This window comes from Oncorhynchus kisutch, linkage group LG1 (genome assembly GCF_002021735.2).
Source record: "Oncorhynchus kisutch isolate 150728-3 linkage group LG1, Okis_V2, whole genome shotgun sequence".
Lineage (NCBI taxonomy): Eukaryota > Metazoa > Chordata > Actinopteri > Salmoniformes > Salmonidae > Oncorhynchus > Oncorhynchus kisutch.
This window is the reverse complement of record NC_034174.2, coordinates 41657306-41681437: the sequence shown is the minus strand read 5'-3', so window position 1 is coordinate 41681437 and position 24132 is coordinate 41657306. Positions and strand designations below refer to the sequence as shown.

General features: G+C 45.0%; 2 protein-coding genes across 9 annotated transcripts; one reads left to right on the top strand and one right to left on the bottom strand.

Moving 5' to 3' along the window:
- The first annotated feature begins 211 nt into the window (after positions 1-211).
- rereb (arginine-glutamic acid dipeptide (RE) repeats b) lies at positions 212-13191 on the top strand. 6 transcript variants are annotated; one of them, XM_020486937.2, is made up of 17 exons: positions 212-437; positions 1803-1851; positions 2135-2259; positions 2739-2838; positions 3094-3192; positions 3584-3664; positions 3840-3993; positions 4150-4230; positions 6245-6438; positions 6593-6754; positions 6989-7102; positions 7346-8628; positions 8841-9054; positions 9336-10050; positions 10517-10654; positions 10794-10992; positions 11166-13191. In XM_020486937.2, the coding sequence occupies exons 1-17, from the start codon at positions 412-414 to the stop codon at positions 11197-11199; spliced, it is 3768 nt and encodes a 1255-aa protein (XP_020342526.1). In that variant the 5' UTR covers positions 212-411; the 3' UTR covers positions 11200-13191. The 6 variants fall into 6 exon arrangements, with proteins under 6 accessions (XP_020342526.1, XP_020342512.1, XP_031680639.1 ...); XM_020486923.2 differs by having other exon boundaries at positions 10493-10654; XM_031824779.1 differs by having other exon boundaries at positions 10493-10654; positions 10794-10997.
- Positions 11049-24103, bottom strand: perm1b (PPARGC1 and ESRR induced regulator, muscle 1b). Of its 3 annotated transcripts, none has more exons than XM_031824747.1 (4): positions 23963-24103; positions 16949-20654; positions 16137-16253; positions 11049-11169 (listed from the first exon to the last, which is right to left on the bottom strand). In XM_031824747.1, the coding sequence occupies exons 1-4, from the start codon at positions 24086-24088 to the stop codon at positions 11111-11113; spliced, it is 4008 nt and encodes a 1335-aa protein (XP_031680607.1). In that variant the 5' UTR covers positions 24089-24103; the 3' UTR covers positions 11049-11110. The 3 variants fall into 3 exon arrangements, with proteins under 3 accessions (XP_031680607.1, XP_020317632.1, XP_031680603.1); XM_020462043.2 differs by lacking the exon at positions 11049-11169 and adding an exon at positions 15510-15815; XM_031824743.1 differs by lacking the exon at positions 11049-11169 and adding an exon at positions 15823-15986.
- Positions 24104-24132: the final 29 nt, after the last annotated feature.

Sequence of the window (24132 nt, the reverse complement as noted above, 5' to 3'; positions counted from 1 at the left end):
TGAATGGAAATCTTGAATTTAGTTATAGCTAATTGTTTTTGGTAAGGACAGTTGTCATTTAACCTAATCAGTTTTCTCGCTTTCTACAATCTTCCTGGAATTCTGAATTATATTTTATACGTTTGATCTTCTGTATTTTTTTGCGTCGTTGCTCTAAAGGGGCACGGCTCTGTGAACATCAAGTGGATGATCGTATTAGGGACCGCGGCACATGCTCAGTTATGTCTACAGAGAAAGGAACTTTGAAGGCTGCGTGTGGGGGCTGAGGTCATTGCACAGCTTAGTGGTAGGAATAAAATCGACTCTTCGTAGCCTCCATTTTGAGTAGTAGCTATGAAATAGAGGAATTGCATAGTTTGTATCGACCACTACGCTGGCAGTGTCAACATAAAAACGACACAAGCCTCCGACATGGACGACTTGTTCAGTCCGAGAAGGTATTCAAGTTGCCTCGTTAAATGTATATGTTTTTGGACGCGAACATCTTGTATTGTAATGTTTACATTGCCATTTTTATGACATACTTGGGAATTGCAATTGTCGCGATGGAGTTGTTAGCCTAATCTATGTAAAGCTAACAAGCTAGCTACCGTACGGACAAAATATATTATTACGTTAGTGGATTTTGGACTTTAGTGTCATACCGGTATGTGTCAAATCAACTGTGACAGAGTTGCTGTGGTTTCTGTCGATTTTCTGCTCCCTGTAAAGATGGGTGGCTAGCTACACATTGGAAAAGAGTATGTAGCTAGGTTATATCAATACTCCATTTTGCGAGACTTGTCGTGCCACGTAAAAAGACGCGTTGACGACATGAGGTTGATTTATTTAAAATCTAAAATATGCGTTATACGCTCGAAAGCAATAAATGCTTGTTGACAATTGTAAAAAGATGTCAATGTGTGATATGTTTGCAAGGGCCTCGAGACGAGTCTCGTTTATGTAATGCTTGGAGGCGGGAACGTAATACCCGCACTCAGATTGGCTCTTACGGATGGATGGGCGGGATTAAAGGAAAGCACTGCCCAATTGAAATGCAATTTTAAAACTGTAATATTCTGATATTTAGAATGGGGATTAAAATATTGCCACTACTCATATAGCATATTTGCCCTGTGATTTGTGTTACATATGCATAATCACTGTTGCATATAAACAACACATGCATTACTATGTCATACAAAGGGAGGTATCTAGCAGTAGACCTAGTTCTCTTTCTGTTTTAGAACAGAACATGAATTGAATAGCAATAAACATTCAAATCCAATACAACCTTATTATCCATATGTTACACCAGACAACCGAAATTAGATTGCACACAGTTAAGAAGAGCACAGGATCAAGCTGCAGTGTAGCACCCCTGGATGAAGAGCATGTTGTGGGGTTAAGGGCCCAACCATAGGGGATTGTTGTTAAACTGAACCCAGCAGCTCTCCAGTTGCCAGATCAAATCCGCCCTTTATTTCCAGTGCCCGGCCCGGGCTTCAAACCAGCAACCAGCTAATGCTCCAACTCCTTAGCTGCTGGGCTACCTACTGGCCTTACAGTGTTTACTTGATTAATAATACAGTTGATGAAATTGTGTCAAGTTGACTTGATGCAACAACAAATAAAAATACTTGTGTTTCTTGCATTGCATTGTCCAAAAAATATTTATCTTGGTTCCTTTCTGTTCATATTATCAGTTGCAAATATTATACAATAAAGGCTAGTTAATGTAATGAAATCTACAATAATGTAATAATATAACAATGTAATGCTATATGTAACTTATGTTATAATTGAATTATCCCTATTTCCAGGAGCCTGAACAGCACACAGGGGGAGATCAGAGTGGGATCAAGTCATCAGGTAATAGTCCAACAAACCCCTGTAGGCAGGATGTCACTGTCTAGTCTGTATTGCCCATACGAGACCTTAGCAGTACCGCTATGTCTTTGACCATCTCTGTTGCAAAATCTGTGAGCTACTTGATTCATACAGTGTGTCATCATAAACTATCTCACGGTCATAACCTGACGTATATTTGCCCGTATTTGTGAATTACATGGTGCAAAAGTCATATCATTGTAATAAACTGTCTGTGACGGTGAGAATAACATGGTACCTGTCTGTATTATTTGTGTGTATGCAGGCCAAGCTCCCTGAGCTGCAACCACGCCCTGTGCTTGGTGTGCAGACCCAGACAGAGAATGAAGAGTTGGTGTGGATGCCAGGGGTCAATGATTGTGACCTCCTCATGTACCTCAGAGCTGCCAGGTTAGTGTCAACTCAGCAGCACTCAATTTAGCCTGGTCCCAGATCTGTTTTTGCTGTATATCCAACTCTTGTTGTTGTTGGCTATACAGCACAAATGGGTCTGGGACCAGGCTACACTCATACTGTATCTCTTGTGTGATGAATGGTGCATACGATTCCTGCCAGATGTAAAGACTGGTGGGATGCGTTGCATAACACTGGTGGTGAGAGGGATGTGCATTACTATGGTCATGAAGTTGTGTGCAGAAAGAACATAATTGTTTCAGATTGGTGAGCATATCAAGAAAGTGTGACTGTCATTTAGTCCAAAGACTTGTCCTATCAGAGTTCTTCGAGCTAGCCTGTCAGGTCATTATTGTTAAAGATAATGTCATTTAAAAACACTTCTGTAGGGGTCTGTAGTGTACAATGCTTTTCATCCTGACTGACTGCACAGCCCTCCTAATTTATTTATATTTCCTGCCTCTTCCTGATTGAAGGAGCATGGCAGCGTTTGCAGGAATGTGTGATGGAGGATCCACAGAGGATGGTTGTTTGGCGGCCTCTCGTGACGATACCACACTCAACGCTTTAAACATGGTCAGCAGGATAACTTTGCTGCATCTAAATGGGAATATGAAATGGAACAATAAGATCACTTAATTTTCACCTGTCTTACTTCATTTTTTCTCCTTTTTCTTTTTAAATGTAATTTGTGGTTTTTCCGAAAAATATGGTAGAGAAAAAAAAATAGAAAAAAAATATCCCGTGTACAATTGTTTGAACAATATATTGCTACGAATAAGATCTGTAACCCTTCTCAGGAGCTCTGTGTTCCTTTGTCTCCCTTTACAGTTACACGCCAGCCGCTATGACGCGGCTAAAGCTCTGCAGCGCCTAGTGAAGAAACCCGTGCCCAAACTTATTGAGAAATGTTGGTCAGAAGATGACGTGGTAAGGCAGCTTGCACCATGCTTACTTCAGGTGCAAAGACAATGTTTAACTTTAGACACTATGGACCCGATTTAGAGTTGAGATGAGCGTTGCAGCTCAGGCTTTTGCATAAATCAGTCCTTGATGTCAGCGCAGATATTTGAGTTAAGCGCTCAAATTTCAAGACAGTACATGGCCCTATGTGCTGTTAGGGCTGTTCTGTGGTTGCATCGGGTTACTCCAAGCAACAATGCTATGCATGTTCAATATGAATTATGGCCATTGCATAACATAGACAACAGTGCAACATTACGAAACACGTTTACACTGCATGGTATATTGCACAAGACAAATGTTTGGGAACTATGTTGACTTTGTTTTGCTTCCACGACAATCTTTTTACAATCAACAGAAGCGGTTTATCAAAGGTTTGAGACAGTACGGTAAACATTTCTTCAGGATTCGCAAAGAGCTGCTGCCCAACAAGAAGACGGTAAATGAAAACACCGGATGTAATATATTTTACTATCATACTGCCTCTCATGTCTGTCTAGACATAACTATACACACAATCAACAGACCTAACTGTTTGAGATGCAGTCAGTATCTTCATTGGAATCTGCAATCTGTGCCCCTCCTCAAAATCATGCGTGTTTTGTTGTTGGCAGGGTGAGTTGATCACATTCTACTACCACTGGAAAAAAACGCCCGAGGCCGCAGGCACTCGGCCCTACCGTCAGCACCGTAGACAGCCATCCTCACGCAAGGCCAAGACTCGCGCAGCCCTTGCCACTGTGAATACCCCCTCCCGGGCCCAATCATGTGAGTGCCGGGGAGGATCAATTCCCCTAAGATTTAGCTGATTTTATGGCAGGCCGTTAGTCTATCTTCTAGTCCAGTAACTGTAGACAACACAATAAGATCGAAATGAATAGGAGTGGGTATAGTCTTTAATCTGATCTCTTCTCTCTCCTGCAGTGGACGTGAGTTCAGCCAGTGAGGACGATCTGGACAGTGAAGACAGCGAGCAGGGCACCTGTGGACACTGTGCTACTACCAGTGAGTACAACTGAACTCTCTCCATTTCTCTTCAGAGAACACAACAATGTTATTCCCCCATTGATTCTATTAGCTTGCATTGATGTCATGTATCGTACTTGCTCCACCAGCCACCAGTGCTCAGGTCAATGGGTTCTTATGCATTGTGTGTCTGTGTACTATGTAGCTGCCAAATCCAATTTCTCCTTTCGGGATCAATACCGTTGATCAAATTAAATTACATTTTTTAAAGGTCCAATGCAGCTGTTTTGATCTCAGTATGAAATCGTATCATCAGGCAGGCTAAAACTCCATCCCACCAAAACAGGCAAAAATGTGTACGAAAAGGCATTATCATAATTTCCACAATTTCACAGTATTATTCCAACCTCATAGTGTGGAAATATATATACACTGCTCAAAAAAATAAAGGGAACACTAAAATAACACATCCTAGATCTGAATGAATTAAATATTCTTATTAAATACTTTTTCCTTTACATAGTTGAATGTGCTGACAACAAAATCACACAAAAATTATCAATGGAAATCAAATTTATCAACCCATGGAGGTCTGAATTTCGAGTCACACTCAAAATTAAAGTGGAAAACCACACTACAGGCTGATCCAACTTTGATGTAATTTCCTTAAAACAAGTCAAAATGAGGCTCAGTAGTGTGTGTGGCCTCCACGTGCCTGTATGACCTCCCTACAACGCCTATGCATGCTCCTGATGAGGTGACGGATGGTCTCCTGAGGGATCTCCTCCAGACCTGGACTAAAGCATCCGCCAACTCCTGGACAGTCTGTGGTGGATGGAGCGAGACATGATGTCCCAGATGTGCTCAATTGGATTCAGGTCTGGGGAACGGGCGGGCCAGTCCATAGCATCAATGCCTTCCTCTTGCAGGAACTGCTGACACACTCCAGCCACATGAGGTCTAGCATTGTTTTGCATTAGGAGGAACCCAGGGCCAACCGCACCAGCATATGGTCTCACAAGGGGTCTGAGGATCTCATCTCGGTACCTAATGGCAGTCAGGCTACCTCTGGCGAGCACATGGAGGTCTGTGCGGCCCCCCAAAGAAATGACACCATGACTGACTCACCGCCAAACCGGTCATGCTGGAGGATGTTGCGTTCTCCACGGCGTCTCCAGACTCTGTCACGTCTGTCACATGTGCTCAGTGTGAACCTGCTTTTATCTGTGAAAAGCACAGGGCGCCAGTGGCGAATTTGCCAATCTTGGTGTTCTCTGGCAAAAGCCAAACGTCCTGCACGGTGTTGGGCTGTAAGCACAACCCCCACCTGTGGACATCGGGCCCTCATACCACCCTCATGGAGTCTGTTTCTGACCGTTTGAGCAGACACATGCACATTTGTGGCCTGCTGGAGGTCATTTTGCAGGGCTCTGGCAGTGCTCCTCCTTGCACAAAGGCGGAGGTAGCGGTCCTGCTGCTGGGTTGTTGCCCTCCTACGGCCTCTTCCACGTCTCCTGATGTACTGGCCTGTCTCCTGGTAGCGCATCCATGCTCTGGACACTACGCTGACAGACACAGCAAACCTTCTTGCCACAGCTCGCATTGATGTCCCATCCTGGATGAGCTGCACTACCTGAGCCACTTGTGTGGGTTGTAGACTCCGTCTCATGCGACCACTAGAGTGAAAGCACCGCCAGCATTCAAAAGTGACCAAAACATCAGCCAGGAAGCATAGGAACTGAGAAGTGGTCTGTGGTCACGACCTGCAGAACCACTCCTTTATTTGGGGTGTCTTGCTAATTGCCTATAATTTCCACCTGTTGTCTATTCCATTTGCACAACAGCATGTGAAATGTATTGTCAATCAGTGTTGCTTCCTAAGTGGACAGTTTGATTTCACAGAAGTGTGATTGACTTGGAGTTACATTGTGTTGTTTAAGTGTTCCCTTAATTTTTTTGAGCAGTGTATATACATACATACATACATACATACAGACACACACACACACACAGGAAATTCCCTTTTTTTGACTGCACTGGGACTTAATTTCAGCCTCTAAGGACTGGCAGCACGGCGGCAGAGATAACATCCTCTTGTGTACCACCTGTCGGACCTTCTACAACAAACATGGCCGCCTGCCGCCCGGCCCCAAGCCTGCTGACCCTCCATTTATGTTCAAACCTGTCAAAGAGGAAGAGGAGGGCAACGGGAAGCACGGCATGAGGACGCGACGCAGCAGAGCACCGGTAAGGCTGAGAGCCTCCCATATTAGCCCCGTCTAGTGGATACCTCCCCTGCCACCCTCACTAATTTGCCTCAGTCAGTACCGTCCAGATCTTTGTCTGTTGTTGTTACAATCGTTCTCTCTTTCAGTACTTACTCTGTTGTATCTCTCTCCAGTTGTCTTCACTAAGAAGTGGCCACAAGAGGCGGACAGGCTCCCCTACCAGTGAAGACCAGCAGTCCAGTAGCCATCCGTCTCCTGCACCCAGTGGAGCTAGCTCCACCTCCAACACATCCAGAAGCTCAGACAAGACTGACTCCACAAAGAAACCTGGCAAGGTACATGTTTCTTTTTTTAATCTTTTCTTTTTTAAGTCAGGGATATATGTATTCACTGTAATGGCGCATTTGTGAATTGAAAGTACACTTCATATCTTAACAAATGTCTAGTTGTATATCTGCTATTCAGACCAGAGCTTCCTCTTCGTCTGAAGACTTTTGACTTTTGACTGTGTTGTACGTACACCGTAGAACTGAATTGAATAACCGAATTCTATTCCTTCCATCCAACAGAAGATCAAGGAAGAGGTGCCCCTACCAAAGAGTACTAAACGTTCCAGGGAGAGTGCAGCCCAGGACCCAGAGGAGCCTGAGAGAACAGCAACTAAAAGGACGAAAACACAGCAGGTGAGACGGAGACTAAGACGGTAGCGAGGCGATGACCGCAAACAGGTTCAAGATCAGTGAGAAGCAAAAATGTACAAAACCAGCTCTCAGAAATGCTTTTGTTTCCTCATTATTCTTCAGTTAATGTCTTATCTTCCTGCGCTGAGCTACATTGTTGGGTGTGCCTGGAACTATCCACTGCCTCTTTTCATGTAACATTAACTCCCCTCATCGACAATTCTAACCGTGTGTCATTCCTCTCAGGGTGAACAGGTGGAGTGCCGGTCAGAGGGCGATGGAGAGGCTGAGCCAGAGGGGGGGGAGGTGGAGGAGGAGAGCTGCTCAGACAGCCGCAGTGCCCAAGACGACGGCAGCAGCGACACCAAAGACATCGACCAGGACAACCGCTCCTCCTCCCCCAGCATCCCCAGCCCTCACCAGGGCAACGAGGGCAATGAGAGCGATTCCGACTCCTCTGTCCAGCAGCCCCAGGGTGCCCACCAGGCGGCAGCAGAGACCATCAGTGCCCCTGCTGCTGCTGCCCTGGCTGTAACACAGACCGCACCGGCTGTTCATCCAGTGCAGGCTGCAGTCTCGACCACATTCCTGCCCCCCCGTGGCACCTCTCCCTCTGCAGAGCCTGGCCAGGTACAGGCCCAGGTACCCCACTCCCCAGAACCCCCCCAGCCTGCTCAGGCTGGTCAGTCAGCTGGCTATGAGTCAGGCCCAACACACAGCCAACCCCCACCCCCCTCCTCACACCCCATCTCTGGCCCATCACCCCTCCCTGGCCCATCACCCCTCCCTCCACCACTGGGACAGGCCCTTCATCCTCCATCTCCTGTGTTCCAGGGTCCTCTTCCTCCACCTGGCTCTCTTCCTCCCACCCTGCCCCTCCATGGTGCTCCCACCCAGGGCCCCCGCACCCAGCGACCCCCTCCTCACATACCCAGGGAACCTCCTCTCTCCCAGGCGATCCCCCTTACTTCTGGGCCCCAAATCAAACCACCCCCAACCACACCCATCCCACCATCGCACAAGCAGCAGCCACCGCACCTCTCCTCTGCTCCCCCTTTCCCCCAGATGCCGTCCAACCTGCCCCCACCGCCAGCACTGAAGCCCCTCAACTCCCTGCCCAACCAGCACCCTCCCGGTGCCCCTCCACCCCCCCTCCAGCTCATGCCCCAGTCCCTACCCATGCAGCAGGGACTCCCACCCCAACCTCCCGTGCTCACTCAGCTGCAGAACCTCCATGGCAGAGGCAGTCACTCCCACTCCACCCTGCCCTCCTCTGGCCCCTCGGCCTTGCACCCTGTCCCCTCTGCTCCCTCTACCATGGGTCCAGTCCCTGGTCTCCAGCCCTCCTTCACCTCCATGCCCCTGCGACCCTCGCCCGGAAACCCCATTGGCATGGGAGGGTCACATGTCCAGATTAAAGAAGAGCCATTGGATGAGTGTGAGCCTGAGAGCCCGCCCCCTCCACCTAGAAGTCCCTCGCCAGAACCTTCGGTTGTCGACATCGCCAGCCACGCCAGCCAATCAGCACGGTACTTACTGCATGACATCGCTCATGATGGTCTTATAGAATAGGTCTCCTTTACAGATTTAATTGTGGCCATATTGTTGACCATCTTATGGTGTTGTGTTTCTCGATGTATAACAGATGTTTGTTCATCTGAGTTTGCTACATTCTCAAACGTAATGTTGTGTGATTTCTAAATATGCTGTTTTGATACACGTCCATTGTTTTTCTTTTCAGGTTTATCAAACACCTGGACCGTGGCTACAACTCGTGTTCCAGAACAGACCTGTTCTTCACTCCTCTGGCCTCATCCAAGCTGGCCAAGAAGAGAGAGGAGGCTGTGGAGAGATCCAAGAGAGAGGCTGAACACAACGCCCGAGAGAGGGAGAGGGAGAAGGACAGGGAGAGAGAGCGGGAGAGGGAACGAGAGAGGCAGGAAGAGAAAAATGCTGTGAGTAATATGCTGTGGTCTTCCCTCTATTCCTTGTTTGTTTTCTTTCACATGAATAAATTGTGGCCCGTTCAGAAGGGAAACCCGAGTGTGGTGGCATCAGTGGATATTGCACCAGTTGGATTCGCACTCTTATTTACATGCGGTCTATTTAAGTCGACCAGCATGCGCTGGTGTCTCTTGCTGCCGCGCTGCTGTTACTTTATCAGTTAATGATGTCTGTAGGGCTCTATACATTGTTTTCTCGCAAATCTTAACCACCTTAATGTTCCCTCTTCCAGAGAGCGTCCAGCTCGTCCCACGACAGCCGTATGAGTGATGTCCAGATGATTGGCCAGGTCCACATGCGTTCCTCCTTCGAGCAGCCCCCCACCAGCGTGGCGGCAGTCCCCCCTTACATCGGCCCCGACACCCCGGCCCTGCGCACCCTTAGTGAGTACGCCCGACCCCACGTCATGTCCCCCACCAACCGCAACCACCCCTTCTTCGTGTCCCTGTCCCCCGGGGACCCACTGCTGGCCTACCACATGCCCGGCCTGTACGCCGCCGACCCCAGCATGCGAGAGAGGGAGCTCCGTAACCTCCGAGAGAGGGAGCTCCGCGAGAGGATGAAGCCCGGCTTTGAGGTCAAACCCCCGGAAATGGAGACCATGCATCCATCAGCCAACCCCATGGAGCACTTTGCCCGACATGGAGCCCTGGCCCTGCCCCACATCGCTGGGCCGCCCCACCACCCCTTTGGCCACTTCCACCCGGCCATGCAGAACCACCTGGAGAGGGAGAGACAGGCGCTGGCCCTGGCCGGGCCCCAGATGCGTCCGGAGCTGAGCTACGCCGAGCGGCTAACTGCCGAGAGGCTCCACGCAGAGAGGATGGCGTCTGTGGCGAATGACCCGGCCGCCAGGCTGCAGATGCTGAACGTGACGCCGCATCACCACCAGCACTCCCACATCCACTCACACCTGCACCTGCACCAGCAGGACCCGCTCAACCAAGGTGAGGGTAAGGGCACTGTTTTTTTGTTTTTGTTTCATCTTCAGGATATGTGTGTACATATGTGTGCTGCATATTCACAAATTGATTATTGTTTTAGTTCTGTCTTCTAAAACAATCAAATCCGATTTAAATGTTAAAAAATGTTTAAACAGAATTAAGTGGTAATAGTTGTTCCACATCTATGGTGAGTGAAGCTTAAGGACCAATCTCTGCTACAAGGTAGCTATCTTCATTAAAATAAATTAAAACATTCTTATTTAATGTTGTTTGGTAGTCTTATTTATTGTTGAGAGAGGATGCTTCTCCCCACTATTACTGTATCTGTCTACCAGTGTAGTTATCAGTTGGTATGTGTGTATTGTTCACCCCCCCCCTGCCCTATGTTAACTGATGTGTGTGATATGTGTTAATTGATATACTGTTTGTTCTCCTGCTTCATTAGATGATGTGTGTTACTGTCACCCAGGTAATGGCCCCCACCCTCTGGATCCCCTGGCTCCAGGGCCCCGCCTGGCCCGCTTCCCCTTCCCCGGAGGCCCCATCCCCAACCCTCTGCTCAACGACCTGCCCCACGACCATGACATGCTGCGACACCCACTGTTTGGTGAGGAACCTCAACCTTCACTGTTTTATATGGGAACGCACACATTCAGTTCACTGTATTTAGTCTATATTTCTGTGTTATTGTGAATTGGCTGAGACTCACTCTGAGGTTTTGTGTCCCTTGATCAACATCCAAACAGCCTATGCCGCTGTTGCAGGAGCAGGGTACCCCCGTGAGCTTCAGGGCCCCATCCCACAGATGTCTGCAGCCCACCAGCTCCAGGCCATGCACGCCCAGTCAGCAGAGCTGCAGAGGCTGGCCATGGAGCAGCAGTGGCTGCATGGACACCACCACCTACAACATGGGGGGCCTCTGCCCGGGCAGGAGGATTACTACAGGTGAGGTGATTACCACCTCGAAAAACAACCAACAACAACAGTTTAGCTGAACCACAGCGCTTTCATTTATGCATTTATTGAGAAGTCTTCAATCCCTCGACAAAATTAGGATCTTGGTTTATTGATGAGCTATTGCACTGACATTCATATTGTGTTGTTGTTTTCCTCCGCAGCCGCCTGAAGAAAGAAGGTGACAAGCCATCGTGAGACACCTGACGGTGTGAGTCACCATGGAAATACATAGAGATAGCAATGCTGTGTACTTTTGACATTATGCGACAACTAATCTTAGTGTATCCTTTTCTATAAGTCTAAATGTAATTGAGAATGAACTATCTTTGGATCTGTATGCTTGTTTCTTGCTCAGCACTTAAAGGAATAGTTTACCCCCAAATCATCCAAGTTTTTATGATACTTTTTCATATTTCAATAATGGTCTGGTTATAGAAATTGAAGATTAGTGTAGTCTCTATTCCATACCATTTGTTGTCTACCACTCCATATGGATTTTGTTGTTTCTAGAGTTCTCCTAATGCAATATATATAGCGAGTGCGGAATATGGCTCACCTTTTTTGGAGTTATGAAAACATCTGACAAACTTTGATTTGGGGGGGTGAACTATCATTTTAATTTCTAAACAATCTGAATGATCTCCTTGTACAGAATGACATTTAATATTAGATGTTTGGATGATTGACTGTAATAACCTTGCATGACTGTTTCCCTTTCGATTTTCATCAGAACTTAGAGTAGCGTTGTTCATTTGTGTTTAGACAACTAAAAAGCATAGTAGATTAATTTTATTCTATATCTGCTAAATATTTGTCTAAACCCTAAAGTTTTATATATTTCAAGATAAGTTTTCACAATTTAACCTAAGCTCTGACACACACAGTACATTTTTGAGATTGTAAATAATATATGTTCAATATTCTATATTAATAACTATGATTATTATTAATATGAGGTGTGAATTCTTGACTTGCAAGCTGGCACAATAAAGTTAAATTATTTAGATATACACACAGTATATATAGCGTTATAAAGTAAAGTGGGTTAGCACAGAAGATTATAAATTGGAGTATCACTATTGTCACCCCTGACAGAAAACAGTGTTTAGAACAGTGGATCAGGAAAGTAATATTGTGTTGGTTAGACGAAACAGAAAAAGCATTATAACCTTGGCATCCCTACCATGGACAAATCCTGTTTTAATATTTATGTGAAATAATAATAATACGGAAAAACAAAAATGTATGCATTGCATATTTATTTGAATAAATAATTCTGCAATAACATGATAACATTTGTTCAAAGTATATCTTCTGTATGTATTGGTTGCTTAGGATAGACCTTTTGGGGGGGAATTGTTCTGGTAACAGCATTTGGCCAATAGGGGGCAATCCTCACCCTTCCTCATTGAAGCTGTGCTGTTTCAGTAGGATCACTGTACACTGTGGCCATTTCAAGTCCCAACACACTGAGTGTATGGTAATGTAGACCCTACATCCAGACTTGTGCAATTATATGGAAATGAAGTGGAGACTGAGAGGAAGAGATGCATGGTGGTACATTTAATTGCTAAACAATGACAAATAGCTTCTTGAAGTTATTCCATCAACTTACACACACAGTACCATATTATCATAGAGGGTCATTAAACTTTTCTAAGGTGAAAAGTGCTAGTGTATGATATTCATTTCAAATATCTCAAATATTGCAGATACCATTTGGCCTTTCTACTGCCGAGAAAACAAATCGGAGACTTGCATAGACCATGTTAATATTGGCATTTTATAAATATGCAGAATCATGCTGAAGTACATTCAGTTACTTTAATTGATGCACAATGTGATATAATATGTTGTGTACTCAACAGAGCCCTTGGTGGAAATGTAATTGATATCTGAGATGGTAATTTGCAACAACTGAATGAATTGTTTGGACTGACCATCATTGAGATCATTTATTACACAGCAACCAACCACGCGTTATCAAATTGTATCAATTCTTTCATTTAGACATACTTAAAACTCCCTCCAATTATTTTTCTTCCCTCAACGTAACGCTTTGTAAGGACATTCTGTCATGACATGTATAATACACTATACATACGTTGACCATGTACAATAAACTATATGTACGTTGACCCTGTACAATAAACTATACGTACGTTGACCATGTACATTCACATGAAATGTTGCACATCTCCCTTTTTGCAAGCACAGAATATTTAGCACGTTTCTCCCGTTTGCATGCATGACAAAGCAAAGACATATACTGTAGGCTGTAGCCTCTCTCCGAGCATTAACACAAACCTACCAGGCTGACTGACATCTTTGACTTACACGTAACTCTTGACAAATCCATTTTCTCCACATAGACTTTCTACATACAAATTGCATTTTGCTTTGCACATATGTCAAAAATAGGCACTAATGATTAGCTTTCAAATTCTCTTGATAAAATGTAGGAACTGACCATGCTGACTGACTTAATCACAACAAATGCTTTTTACAAGGCCCGAATACTCTGTTTTATTACATGAAGGCACCACATAGTCATGCTTACCATGTTACTGTAAAGTTACATTGACATACTGCACAGTCTCTATTAGTCTCTATGGTCCACATCAACCTCCGTTCACCCAGAACATTTTTATCCCTGCTATTTAGGTGTTTAATCCTGTCTGAGAAATATTTGCATACTGAACATCGCAATTTAGGTAATGTCTCACTGTCAAAATCGAATATCATTTACCAGCTCAAGCTTCCTGTTGAGTAAAACATTAGTGGCCTATGTCCCAGACACAGATTAAACCCAGTACCAGACTAAAAAGCACTTTCGATGGAGATTCTCCATTTAGCCTGCTTTTTTTGTTGTCCCGGACTAGATTTAATCTGTATCCGGAAAACTGCCTCTCTCTGGATTAGAATGCTTATTAACTTTACTTCTACTGTCCTGCCAGTAAAAATTATGTAATGCTATGGCAATTACTACTGTGATTGAGATATACAGTTGAAGTCCGAAGTTAACATACACTTGGGTTGGAGTCATTAAAACTCATTTTTCAACCACTCTACACATTTCTTGTTAACAAACTATAGTTTTGGCAAGTCGGTTAGGATATCTACTTTGTGCATGATGCAAGTTATTTTTCCAACAATTGTTTTCACACAGATTATTTCACTTATAATTCAGAAGTTAGAAGTTTACATACAGTAAATTGACTGTGCCTTCAAACAGCTTGGAAAATTGCAGAAAATGATGTCAAAGCTTTAGAAGCTTCTGATAGGCTAATTGACATCATTTGAGTCAATTGGAGGTGTACCTGTGGATGTATTTAAATGCCTACCTTCAAACGCAGTGCCTCTTTGCTTGACATAATGGGAAAATCAAAAGAAATCAGCCAAGACCTCGGAAAACAAATTGTAGACCTCCACAAGTCTGGTTCATCCTTGGGAGCAATTTCCAAACGCCTAAAGGTACCACGTTCATCTGTACAATAGTACGCAAGTATAAACACCATGGGACCACGCAGCTGTCATAAGGCTCAGGAAGGAGATGCGTTCTGTCTCCCAGAGTTGAACGTACTGTGGTGCAAATCAATCCCAGAACAACAGCAAAGGACCTTGTGAAGATACTGGAGGAAACTGTACAAAGTATCTATATCCACAGTAAAACTAGTCTTATATCGAAAGGCCGCTCAGCAAGGAAGAAGCCACTACTCCAAACCGCCATAAAAAAGCCAGACTACGGTTTGCAATTGCACATGGGGACAAAGATTGTACTTTTTGGAGAAATGTCCTCTGGTCTGATGAAACAAAAATAGAACTGTTTGGCCATAAGGACCATCGTTATGTTTGGAGGAAAAAGGGGGAAGCTTGCAAGCCGAAGAATACCATCCCAACCGTGAAGCAGAGGGATGGCAGCATCATGTTGTGGTGTGCTTTGCTGCAGGAGGGACTGGTGCACTTCACAAAATAGATGGCATCATGAGGGAGGAATATTATATGGATATATTGAAGCAACATCTCAAGACATCAGTCAGGAAGTTAAAGCTTGGTCGCAAATGGTTATTTCAAATGGACAATGACCCCAAGCATACTTCCAAAGTTGTGGCAAAATGGCTTAAGGACAACCAAGTCAAGATATTGGAGTGGCCATCACAAAGCCCTGACCTCAATCCTATAGAAAATGTGTTGGCAGAACTGAAAAAGCGTGTGTGAGCAAGGAGGCCCACATACTTGACTCAGTTACACCAGCTCTGTAAGGAGGAATGGGCCAAAATTCACCCAACTTATTGTGGGAAGGTTGTGGAAGGCTACCTGAAAAGTTTGACCCACGTTAAACAATTTAAAGGCAATGCTATCAAATACTAATTGAGTGTATGTAAACTTCTGACCAACTGGGAATGTGATGAAAGAAATAAAAGCTGAATTAAATCATTCTCTACTATTATTCTGACATTTCACATTCTTATAATAAAGTGGTGATCCTAACTAACCTAAAACAGGGAATTTTTACTAGGATTAAATGTCAGAAATTGTGAAAAACTGAGTTTAAATGTATTTGGCTAAGGTGTATGTAAACTTCAGACTTCAACTGTAAATGGTTGTTCGTGTTTCTACGTTGTATGAAACTCTTATGACACTCCTATGGACCCAAGTTAAAATGTCTGGAAAGGGTTCTCTAGAAGCAATAGCTATATATCATGCCTTATCTTCAGTTGAATCATTCAGATCTCCAGCTTCCCTTCTCTTCACCACGTAGCGCCGAAGGTACTGGATGGCAGATATGGCACTCACATTTGCCAGCAGAGCTGAACAATTGTTCAGAGAGATTTGTTTACATAATTTGAAACCTGTCTCGCAATTACACCAGTCCGGTCCAAGCTCTGTTTGTGCTACCTTGGTAACTCATTGTCCGGCCAATGTTTGGCATGGCAATTCCACAAGGAGTTGGCAAGTGTAGAAACAGACTGGCATCCTGGCTACAATTAGACATGAGTAATTGACTTATTTATATTCCGTTTTAATACCCAAGAAATGTATAGAATAAATACAATAAAACATTGATATAAAAACCAATGATAATTGATGACAGTGCTTTTTAGCAATAGTAAGCGGTTCTATGGATTTACCTGCTTTCCATGTATCTGCAGCCATTGGATCTGCTGACCTCAGTACCCAGGAGGCAAAGGCAATACAGACCAGACACATGTCAGACTGCTTCAGTGAGAAGAGGATGCCATCTTTCTCTACAGGAGGGAAAACACATGTAACTGAGATGGGTCAATGAAAATACATTACCTTAATACATAAAATGTATTAAGTATTATGTATAATGTACATGTAACTGCCATAATAAAAGAAACATCAACATAGTGTCTTAATAGGACGTTGGGCCACCACGAACCAGAACAGCAAAGATGGCATAGATCCTACAAGTGTCTGGGACTCTATTGGAGGGATGTGACACCATTTTCCCATGGGAAATGTGTTGTGTGGTTGATGGTGGTAGAAAACGAGGTCTCGGGCACCGCTCCAGAATCTCCCATAAGTGTTCAATTTGGTTGAAATCAGGTGACTGAGAAGGCCATGGCATGTGGTTTACATCGTTTCATGCTCATCAAACCATTCAGTGACCACTCGTGCCTAATAAATGGGGGCATTGTTATCCTATGGGAGCATAGCCATGGTAGGCAAAATAATGGCCTATCCAGGATTTTTATACATGACCCTAAGCATGATGGGATGTTACTTGCTTAATTAACTCATAACCGCACCTGTGTGGAAGCCCCTGCTTTCAATATATTTTGAATCCCTCAATTACTCAAGTGTTTCCATTATTTTGGCAGTTACCTGTATGTATAAGTATAAGAGTATGTATGTACACAATGTGTGATTGTATACGTAAAGGATCAACCATCTCACATCACTAGATAATACATACTTGACACTGAGACGGTTGTCTGTAGGCTTTTGAATCGTCTCTGCTTCTCTGAAAGCTGTCTGAAGATCTGGTGTCCGAGTTGAATGACCTCAGGTGGAGGAGGGGAGATCCTGGTTGCCTCATTGACAATTGTATCAGCTTGGCTGCATTGTGTAATGGGAGGGGGCAAAGCCCTCTGAGCCTGACCCACAGCTGGAGACATCCAGGCACCAGACCTCCAGCACCAGCTACTGCTAGTGCTGCCCATTCCTGGGAAGCGGTTCCTCCTCAGGGAGAGCAGGCTTTTCCAGTTCCCTGTCCAGCCTCTCTGGCTGTAGAAGTGGGTGTTTTGTGGGTAACCATCTGGGGCTGCAGAGGCGGACGAGGAGAAGGACACAGCCTCTTTGGCCTGGATGTCGGAGCGAGTCACCACTCGGATAGGGGAGCGGTCGTCCTCCTCGGATTCGAGATATGTGTCTTGTTGTGGGAAGAGAAAATCTTCCAGTTCAGGGGACCTGAGGTCTTGTGCAGCCGAGCGAGAGCAGGAGAAGATGTGGACTGGTTCTCCTTCACCATGCAGGGACTGCTGGACCAGGGGAGGGAATAACACTCCAGCTCCGTACTCAGAGAGAGAGTAGTCATAACAGCACTCAGCCACTGACGTAGACAGAAGGGACTCGTAGACAGAGAGGACATCCTCTGTGAACAGGTACTCGTATAGTTCTGGAAAGGTGATTCTGTAGCGCTCGTCCAGTATGTCTGTATTGGGTAGAATTGGGGAGGGCATTCGGCTGATTCTATCAATCACTGCAAGAACAGGATTCTCCGCAAAGTCTAAGTCCTGACAGCTGTTGAGAAAAAAACTATTTTCGGCTTCCTCGAGCATGTCCTTTAGCTCCATCTCAACCTCCAGAGCTTGGGCATTGCGCATGTCTTTTGGCCTCATCTCTATATCCAGACCTTGTACAATGGGCACATCCTTTAGCTGCATCTCTGCCTCCAGAGCTTGTACATTGTGTACGTCTTTCAGCTGCATGTGGACCTCCAGAGCTGCTTGTACATTGCACATGTCTTTCAGTTGCTTCTCGACATCCAGAGCTTGGGCATTGTGCATGTCTTTCAGCTGCGTCTCTACTTGAGCTACCTCCAGATCTTGCACAATGTTGAGCATGCTTCTGCTCTTCCTGATCCCTTTCAGGCATGTAGCTTCTGGGAGGAGGCTGGTGTTGGAGATGCTGTCTTTGTTGGGGATGCTGTCTTCAGAGGAGGAGGATAGTGCTGCAAGCTCCTCACAGTCAACAGGAGTGGCCAGGCCAGTACTGGAGTCTGTTTCTTCCTGTGAGATGGCCCCTGAGCAGGGAGACTCTGATCTTCTCCGTTCGAAGTTCCCAAGCTCAGGGCTGGGGATTGAGCTAGTGCCGAAAAATGGCATGTACTCTTCGTCAAAATCGGAGAAGGTAGAGAACTCGCAACTCGAGCGGTCTGGCTTGGGGGAGTCATCATTGTGTGTGAAATAGTCAGAGTCTGCGGTATCGGAAGTGTCCATTAGTGAGCTGTCTTGTGAATAGTATTCCTCAATATCAGTCAGGGAACTGTTCAGCATGTCTGCGTCTGTGACTGTGACATCAACACGTGCACTGTCAGATTCCTGAGGATGGAGGGTCTCCTTCGGGGGAGATGGGCTTCTGCATACCCTGAGGTGCAAGATGTCTTTAATCGTCAATTTTTCCATTTCATCCCAAAAAGCAGAGATGGCATACACTGGGCGAGTAGGGTCTGATGCATTATACGATGTTTCAGGGTTTTCTGTTGGTGTCACTGTTACTTCGGGAAGAGGAAGAGGAGGTTGATCTTCTGAAGTGTTCGTCTGTGGTAAATGTTCCCAGACTGTAAGTGGCTCACCAGCTCTGTGTGCTGGTGTCTCATTAGTCATGTGGGAGTCAGGGCTGTGCTTTGAATCAGCCGGCACTGAGCTTTCCTCTGACATTATAGGGTTACTGTTACTGTGACCAGTGGAGGGACATGTTCTGACAGACTCGATGTAAGCCTGGTCAGCTGTGTTTTCATAACCTTCACGTTGTGACAACAAGGGGCAATTTAGACAGTCTTCCTGAATTAGTGGCTGTGAATTAGCAGTAGGGGTTTGTAGAGGAAGAGAGGCAGAGAGAGTGGAATCTATCTCACTGGAAGGTATGTTAGTATCCTCCATTTCTGTGGCTGAGACATACTCCTCTTCAGAATCATAGCTGGTGCTGGTGGTGTAAAATAATTCCCCTTCCTCATTCGAGTACACAGACTCAGAGCGGTGAAGTGCAAGTAATAGGTGTTGTAGTTTGGATAATGGATGGTCTACTGACCTTTTTAAGCCAACGGCTGAGCTGTAATTTTCCTGTTTGTTTTCTTCTATAGACGACTCTGGGTCGAGCGCCTCGGTGGAGTCATCCCTCTGGAGGGGCGACTCTGTAGAAATATTCACGTCTTCACTGATTGATGATGAAGAGCTTAACTCTGAAAAGAGAGGGGGTAACTCCGAATAGCTTACATTTATTTTGGGAAACTCTATATAGACTTCTCTATGATAATTATTTGGCAATGTGTGTGTGTCTGGCAGTGGTTTTGACTTATTGCATGACTGGGTACTAAACTCATTCATGGTCTCCTGTCTGTTAGATTCCTCCATTCTGTCTATATCTATCTCTGACTCACTCTCAGGGGGAGGGTCTGGCCCCTCTGAGGTGTGGTGGCCCCGTGGGACTGAATTCCTACAAGTTTTTTTTTTTCTTCTTTTTTTTTTCACCGCGGTGGCAGCATGCACTCTGTGAGGCGCTTGACTTTCGTTCACGGTCACAAACCAGCGCTCTTTTTCTTCCCTTGGCGCCACAATGGCATGTCTCTCGCATAATATAGCTGTTTCTGTGTGGCACAACAGCTGCTCCTGGCTGATATTTTGGCCTGGATACAGGTCTTGGTGTGGCAGTGGAACTGGCTGTAGGGAGAGGGGTGTTAAGATGTCATGTAATGTACCAGTGCCACCTTCGCTTGGCAGCTCTCCGTCGAATCCTTTGATATCTGAGACATCACAGGCTCCAGAGGGGTCACTGTTAGCTATGCACTTGTTGCTAGAAGATTCTGGACCTGAACCCAGATTTTTTGTTATGTTCTGGTTCCTAGAGGTCTCTTCTGTGTTCTGCTCAGCAGTCTCTCCTGGGGTGTCTTTTACCAACTCTGTGGTGAGGCTGTTTTCTTCAAAGTACCCAGATCCTCTGTTTTCTCCATAGTAGCCAGAATCTGATTCTTTCTGTGCATGGGGGGAGTTGTCAAAGAAACTGTCCAAGAGAGCACCACCCTCTTCCTCAGTTAAGCTCAATGGATCATTTAGTTGTGTTTCTTCAGAGCCACTCTCACAAATCTTTACAGGCAGGTCTGTACAGATGAAATCCTCTCTGAGGGTAGCCTCTTCCTTAACACTGGGCTCAGATGGGATGGCAGTGTTTGGAGCTGCATTCTGCTGCCGGGGGTCATCTTGGACATTGCCTAAGGCTGGAAACACTGGGCACACAGAATCCTCTGGTTCCTCATCACTGAGGCCCAAGTCGTCTGAGCCTGCAAGCTCGGGCTGTGGCAGGGAGCATTCCTCACTCTCCTTATAGAAGCTGTCCCAGTCCCGCTCCGCTATGTGCACACTGTGGTCTAAGTCGTCCATGGCAACCTTCACAGGTTCCTGCATCTGTAAACAACACAACATTTAAGGGCGTCAGTTAAAATGTCAAAGTTGAAAGGTTATAGAATCCTTTACATACAGTGCATTTCGAAAGTATTCAGACCCCTTGTCCTTTTCCACACTTTGTTGCGTTACAGTCTACACACAGTACCCCATAATGACAAAGTGGAAACAGGAAATGTTTGCAAACTTATTGTCACGCCCTGACCTTAGAGACACGTTTTATTTCTCTATTTGGTTAGGTCAGGGTGTGATTTGGGTGGGCATTCTATGTTTTCTATTTCTTTGTTTTTGGCCGAGTGTAGTTCCCAATCAGAGGCAGCTGTCTATCGTTGTCTCTGATTGGGAATCATACTTCGGCAGCCTTTTTCCCACCTAATGTTGTGGGTAATTATTTATTTTCCGTTTGTGTTTGTGTGCGCCACGGTTGTGTCACGTTCGGTTTCTGTTTACCTGGTTATTTTTGTGAAAGTTTCACTTCATTAAAAGATGTGGAATTACATACACGCTGCGCCTTGGCTCATGACAGGGAGTTTGAAGACAGTGAGCGTCACACTTATTAAAAATAAAAAACAAATACCTTATTTACATAAGTATTCAGACCCTTTGCTATGAGACTCGAAATTGAGCTCACGTGCATCCTGTTTCCATTGATCATCCTTGAGATATTTCTTCAACTTCATTGGAGTCCAACTGTGGTAAAGTTAATTGATTGAACATGATTTGGAAAGGCACACACCTGTGTATATAAGGTCCCACAGTTTACAGTGCAAGTGATGTCAGAGCAAAAACCAAGCCATGGAATTGTCCGTAGAGTTCTGAGACAGGAGTGTATCGAGGCACAGATCTGGGGAAGGGTACCAAAAAATGTCTGCAGCATTGAAGGTCCCCAATAACACAGTGGCCTCCATCATTCTTAAATGGAAGAAGTTTGGAACCACTAAGACTCTTCCTAGAGCTGGCCGCCTGGTCAACTGATAAATTGGGAGAGAAGGGTCACTCTGACAGAGCTCCAGTTCCTCTGTGGAGATAGGAGAACCTTCCAGAAGGATAAGCATCTCTGCAGCACTCCACTAATCAGACGGAAGCCACTCCTCAGTAAAAGGCACATGACAGCCTGCTTGGAATTTGCCAATAGGCACCTAAAGGAAACTCAGACCATGATGAACAAGATTATCTGATCTGATGAAACAAATATTGAACACTTTGACCTGAATACCAAGCGTCTTGTCTGGAGGAAACCTGGCACCATCCCTACAGTGAAGTATGGTGATGGCAGCAACATGCTGCGGGGATGTTTTTCAGTGGCAGGGACTGGGAGACTAGTCAGGATCGAGGGAAAGATGAACGGAGCAAAGTACGGAGAGATACTTGATGAAACCTGCTCCAGAGCGCTCAGGACCTCAGACTGGGGTGAAGGTTCACCTTCCAACAGGACAACGACCCTAAGCATACAGCTAAGACAAAGCAGGAGTGGCTTCGGGACAAGTCTCTGAATGTCTTTGAGTGGCCCAGCCAGAGTCCGGACATGAACCCGATCAAACATCTCTGGAGAGACCTGAAAATGTCTGTGCAGCGACGCTCCCCATCCAACCTGACAGAGCTTGAGTGGATCTGCTGAGAAGAATGGGATAAACTCCCCAAGTACATGTGTGCCAAGCTTGTAGTGTCATACCCAAGAAGACTCGAGGCTGTAATTGCTGCCAAAGGTGCTTCAACAAAGTACTGAGTAAAGGGTCTGAATACTTACAGTGAGGGAAAAAAGTATTTGATCCCCTGCTGATTTTGTTTGTTTGCCCACTGACAAAGAAATGATCTGTCTATAATTTTAATGGTAGGTTTATTTGAACAGTGAGAGACAGAATAACAACAACAAAAATCCAGAAAAACACATGTCAAAAATGTTATAAATTGATTTGCATTTTAATGAGGGAAATAAGTATTGGACCCCTCTGCAAAACATGACTTAGTACTTGGTAGCAAAACCCTTGTTGGCAATCACAGAGGTCAGACGTTTCTTGTAGTTTGCCACCAGGTTTGCACACATCTCAGGAGGGATTTTGTCCCACTCCTCTTTGCAGATGTTCTTCTTTTTTCCCTCACTGTATGTAAGCTACTTTTGCTTTGTGATTATGGGGTATTGTGTGTAAATTGATGGGGGGGGGGGGGGACAATTGAATCAATTTTAGAATAAGGCTGTAACGTAACAAAATGTGTAAAAAGTGAAGGGGTCTGAATAGTTTCTGAATGCACTGTATTCTCACTTGGGGGGGGGGGGGGGGGGGGGAGAAGTGTGCAAAACAAATTGAAAGTAACCTAAGGCACATGCTGTTACAGTATGACACAGATTGTTTATGCATCTTTTACAAATTATATTTACAGATATTTATCTGAAGATGTAATGAATACTTTTAAGGAAACTATAAAATATTACTTTTTTAAAATTGTTTGTAAACGGTGCCCTCGTGCCATTTCAGACTTAGAACTAATGTTTTGATTTGTCTTGGGGTGTTGTTGTGATGAACTCACTGCCCTCCCCTCTTGCTATATGAAAGCGGACTCTAGTTCAAGCAGTACCTTGTCGAAATCTACACCCGGTAGATCAGTTCATGTAAAAATGTTATGGGCTAGAATGCCTCACAGAAACATGGCATTTGCAGTTCCATAACAGACCCCCAGAAATACATCATGGCCCTACTCCTGGAAAAATGGTCATGTGATCAGAGTTGGGCAACGACAACTGTAACCTTCCACCTACAACATCACAACATACTATGCATACTGGAAACATCTCAAGGTTAAAATTCTATTAGCGTGTGCAATCTATGTCAGACATATTGTAACTCGCCTCTTCACTCTGCATAAACTTTGGCATACAGTCCATACCCATATAAATCCTAATGTGGTCCAAAATAAATACATTCGAGTTAGCGTATCTTTTGTTTTCACATACATAAAGATATAAGATTCATATGCATTAAAATCCACTTTATGGAAAGAGCTTTAACCCGTCCAACTCTTCAAAGTCAACCAGTTCAGATACCATTCAACGTATGCTGTTGAGGCTTTGTTCTGGGTTGATAGACAGCTTTTTATAATGAAACTAAGTCAGAAATGTGCAAAAAATGTGCAAAGGACACTCTGAGGCCTTGTAGGCTAATGGTAACTTTTGTCATAAGCACAACACGGGTCCATAAGTAGCATTCTAGCATTCAGTAAGAAGGATGGGAACTGTATTGTAGGCTACAGTATGTGTGGTGTAGGTATTCCATGCTGATATGTTTAGTGTCTGTTCAGCAAGAATGGCCTCCTACCTGTGGGATGAGTATAAAGTCTCCAGGTTCAGCTTTTCCTGCAGCAGTGACATGCTGTGTGTTTGTCCTCCTGCGTCCGCCTGTCCTTGCCTGTGGTGTAGCAGAGTCAGAGTGGGGCCTAGCCATTCACCACATTATAAATAGACCTGTAACGGTGTGTCTGTCTCCTG

Bases quoted from the DNA above. Each gene is read 5' to 3' on its own strand.
- rereb (XM_020486916.2), top strand. From the start codon at position 412: ATGGACGACTTGTTCAGTCCGAGAAG. The intron at 3,193-3,583 runs GTAAGGCAGCTT...TACAATCAACAG, and splicing joins GTTGGTCAGAAGATGACGTG to AAGCGGTTTATCAAAGGTTT. The intron at 8,629-8,840 runs GTACTTACTGCA...TTTTCTTTTCAG, and splicing joins CACGCCAGCCAATCAGCACG to GTTTATCAAACACCTGGACC.
- perm1b (XM_020462043.2), bottom strand. From the start codon at position 24,088: ATGGCTAGGCCCCACTCTGACTCTGCTACACCACAGGCAAGGACAGGC. The intron at 20,655-23,962 runs GTAGGAGGCCAT...TGTTGTTTACAG, and splicing joins ACTTTATACTCATCCCACAG to ATGCAGGAACCTGTGAAGGT. The intron at 15,816-16,136 runs GTAAATCCATAG...ACAATTGTTCAG, and splicing joins TGCAGATACATGGAAAGCAG to CTCTGCTGGCAAATGTGAGT.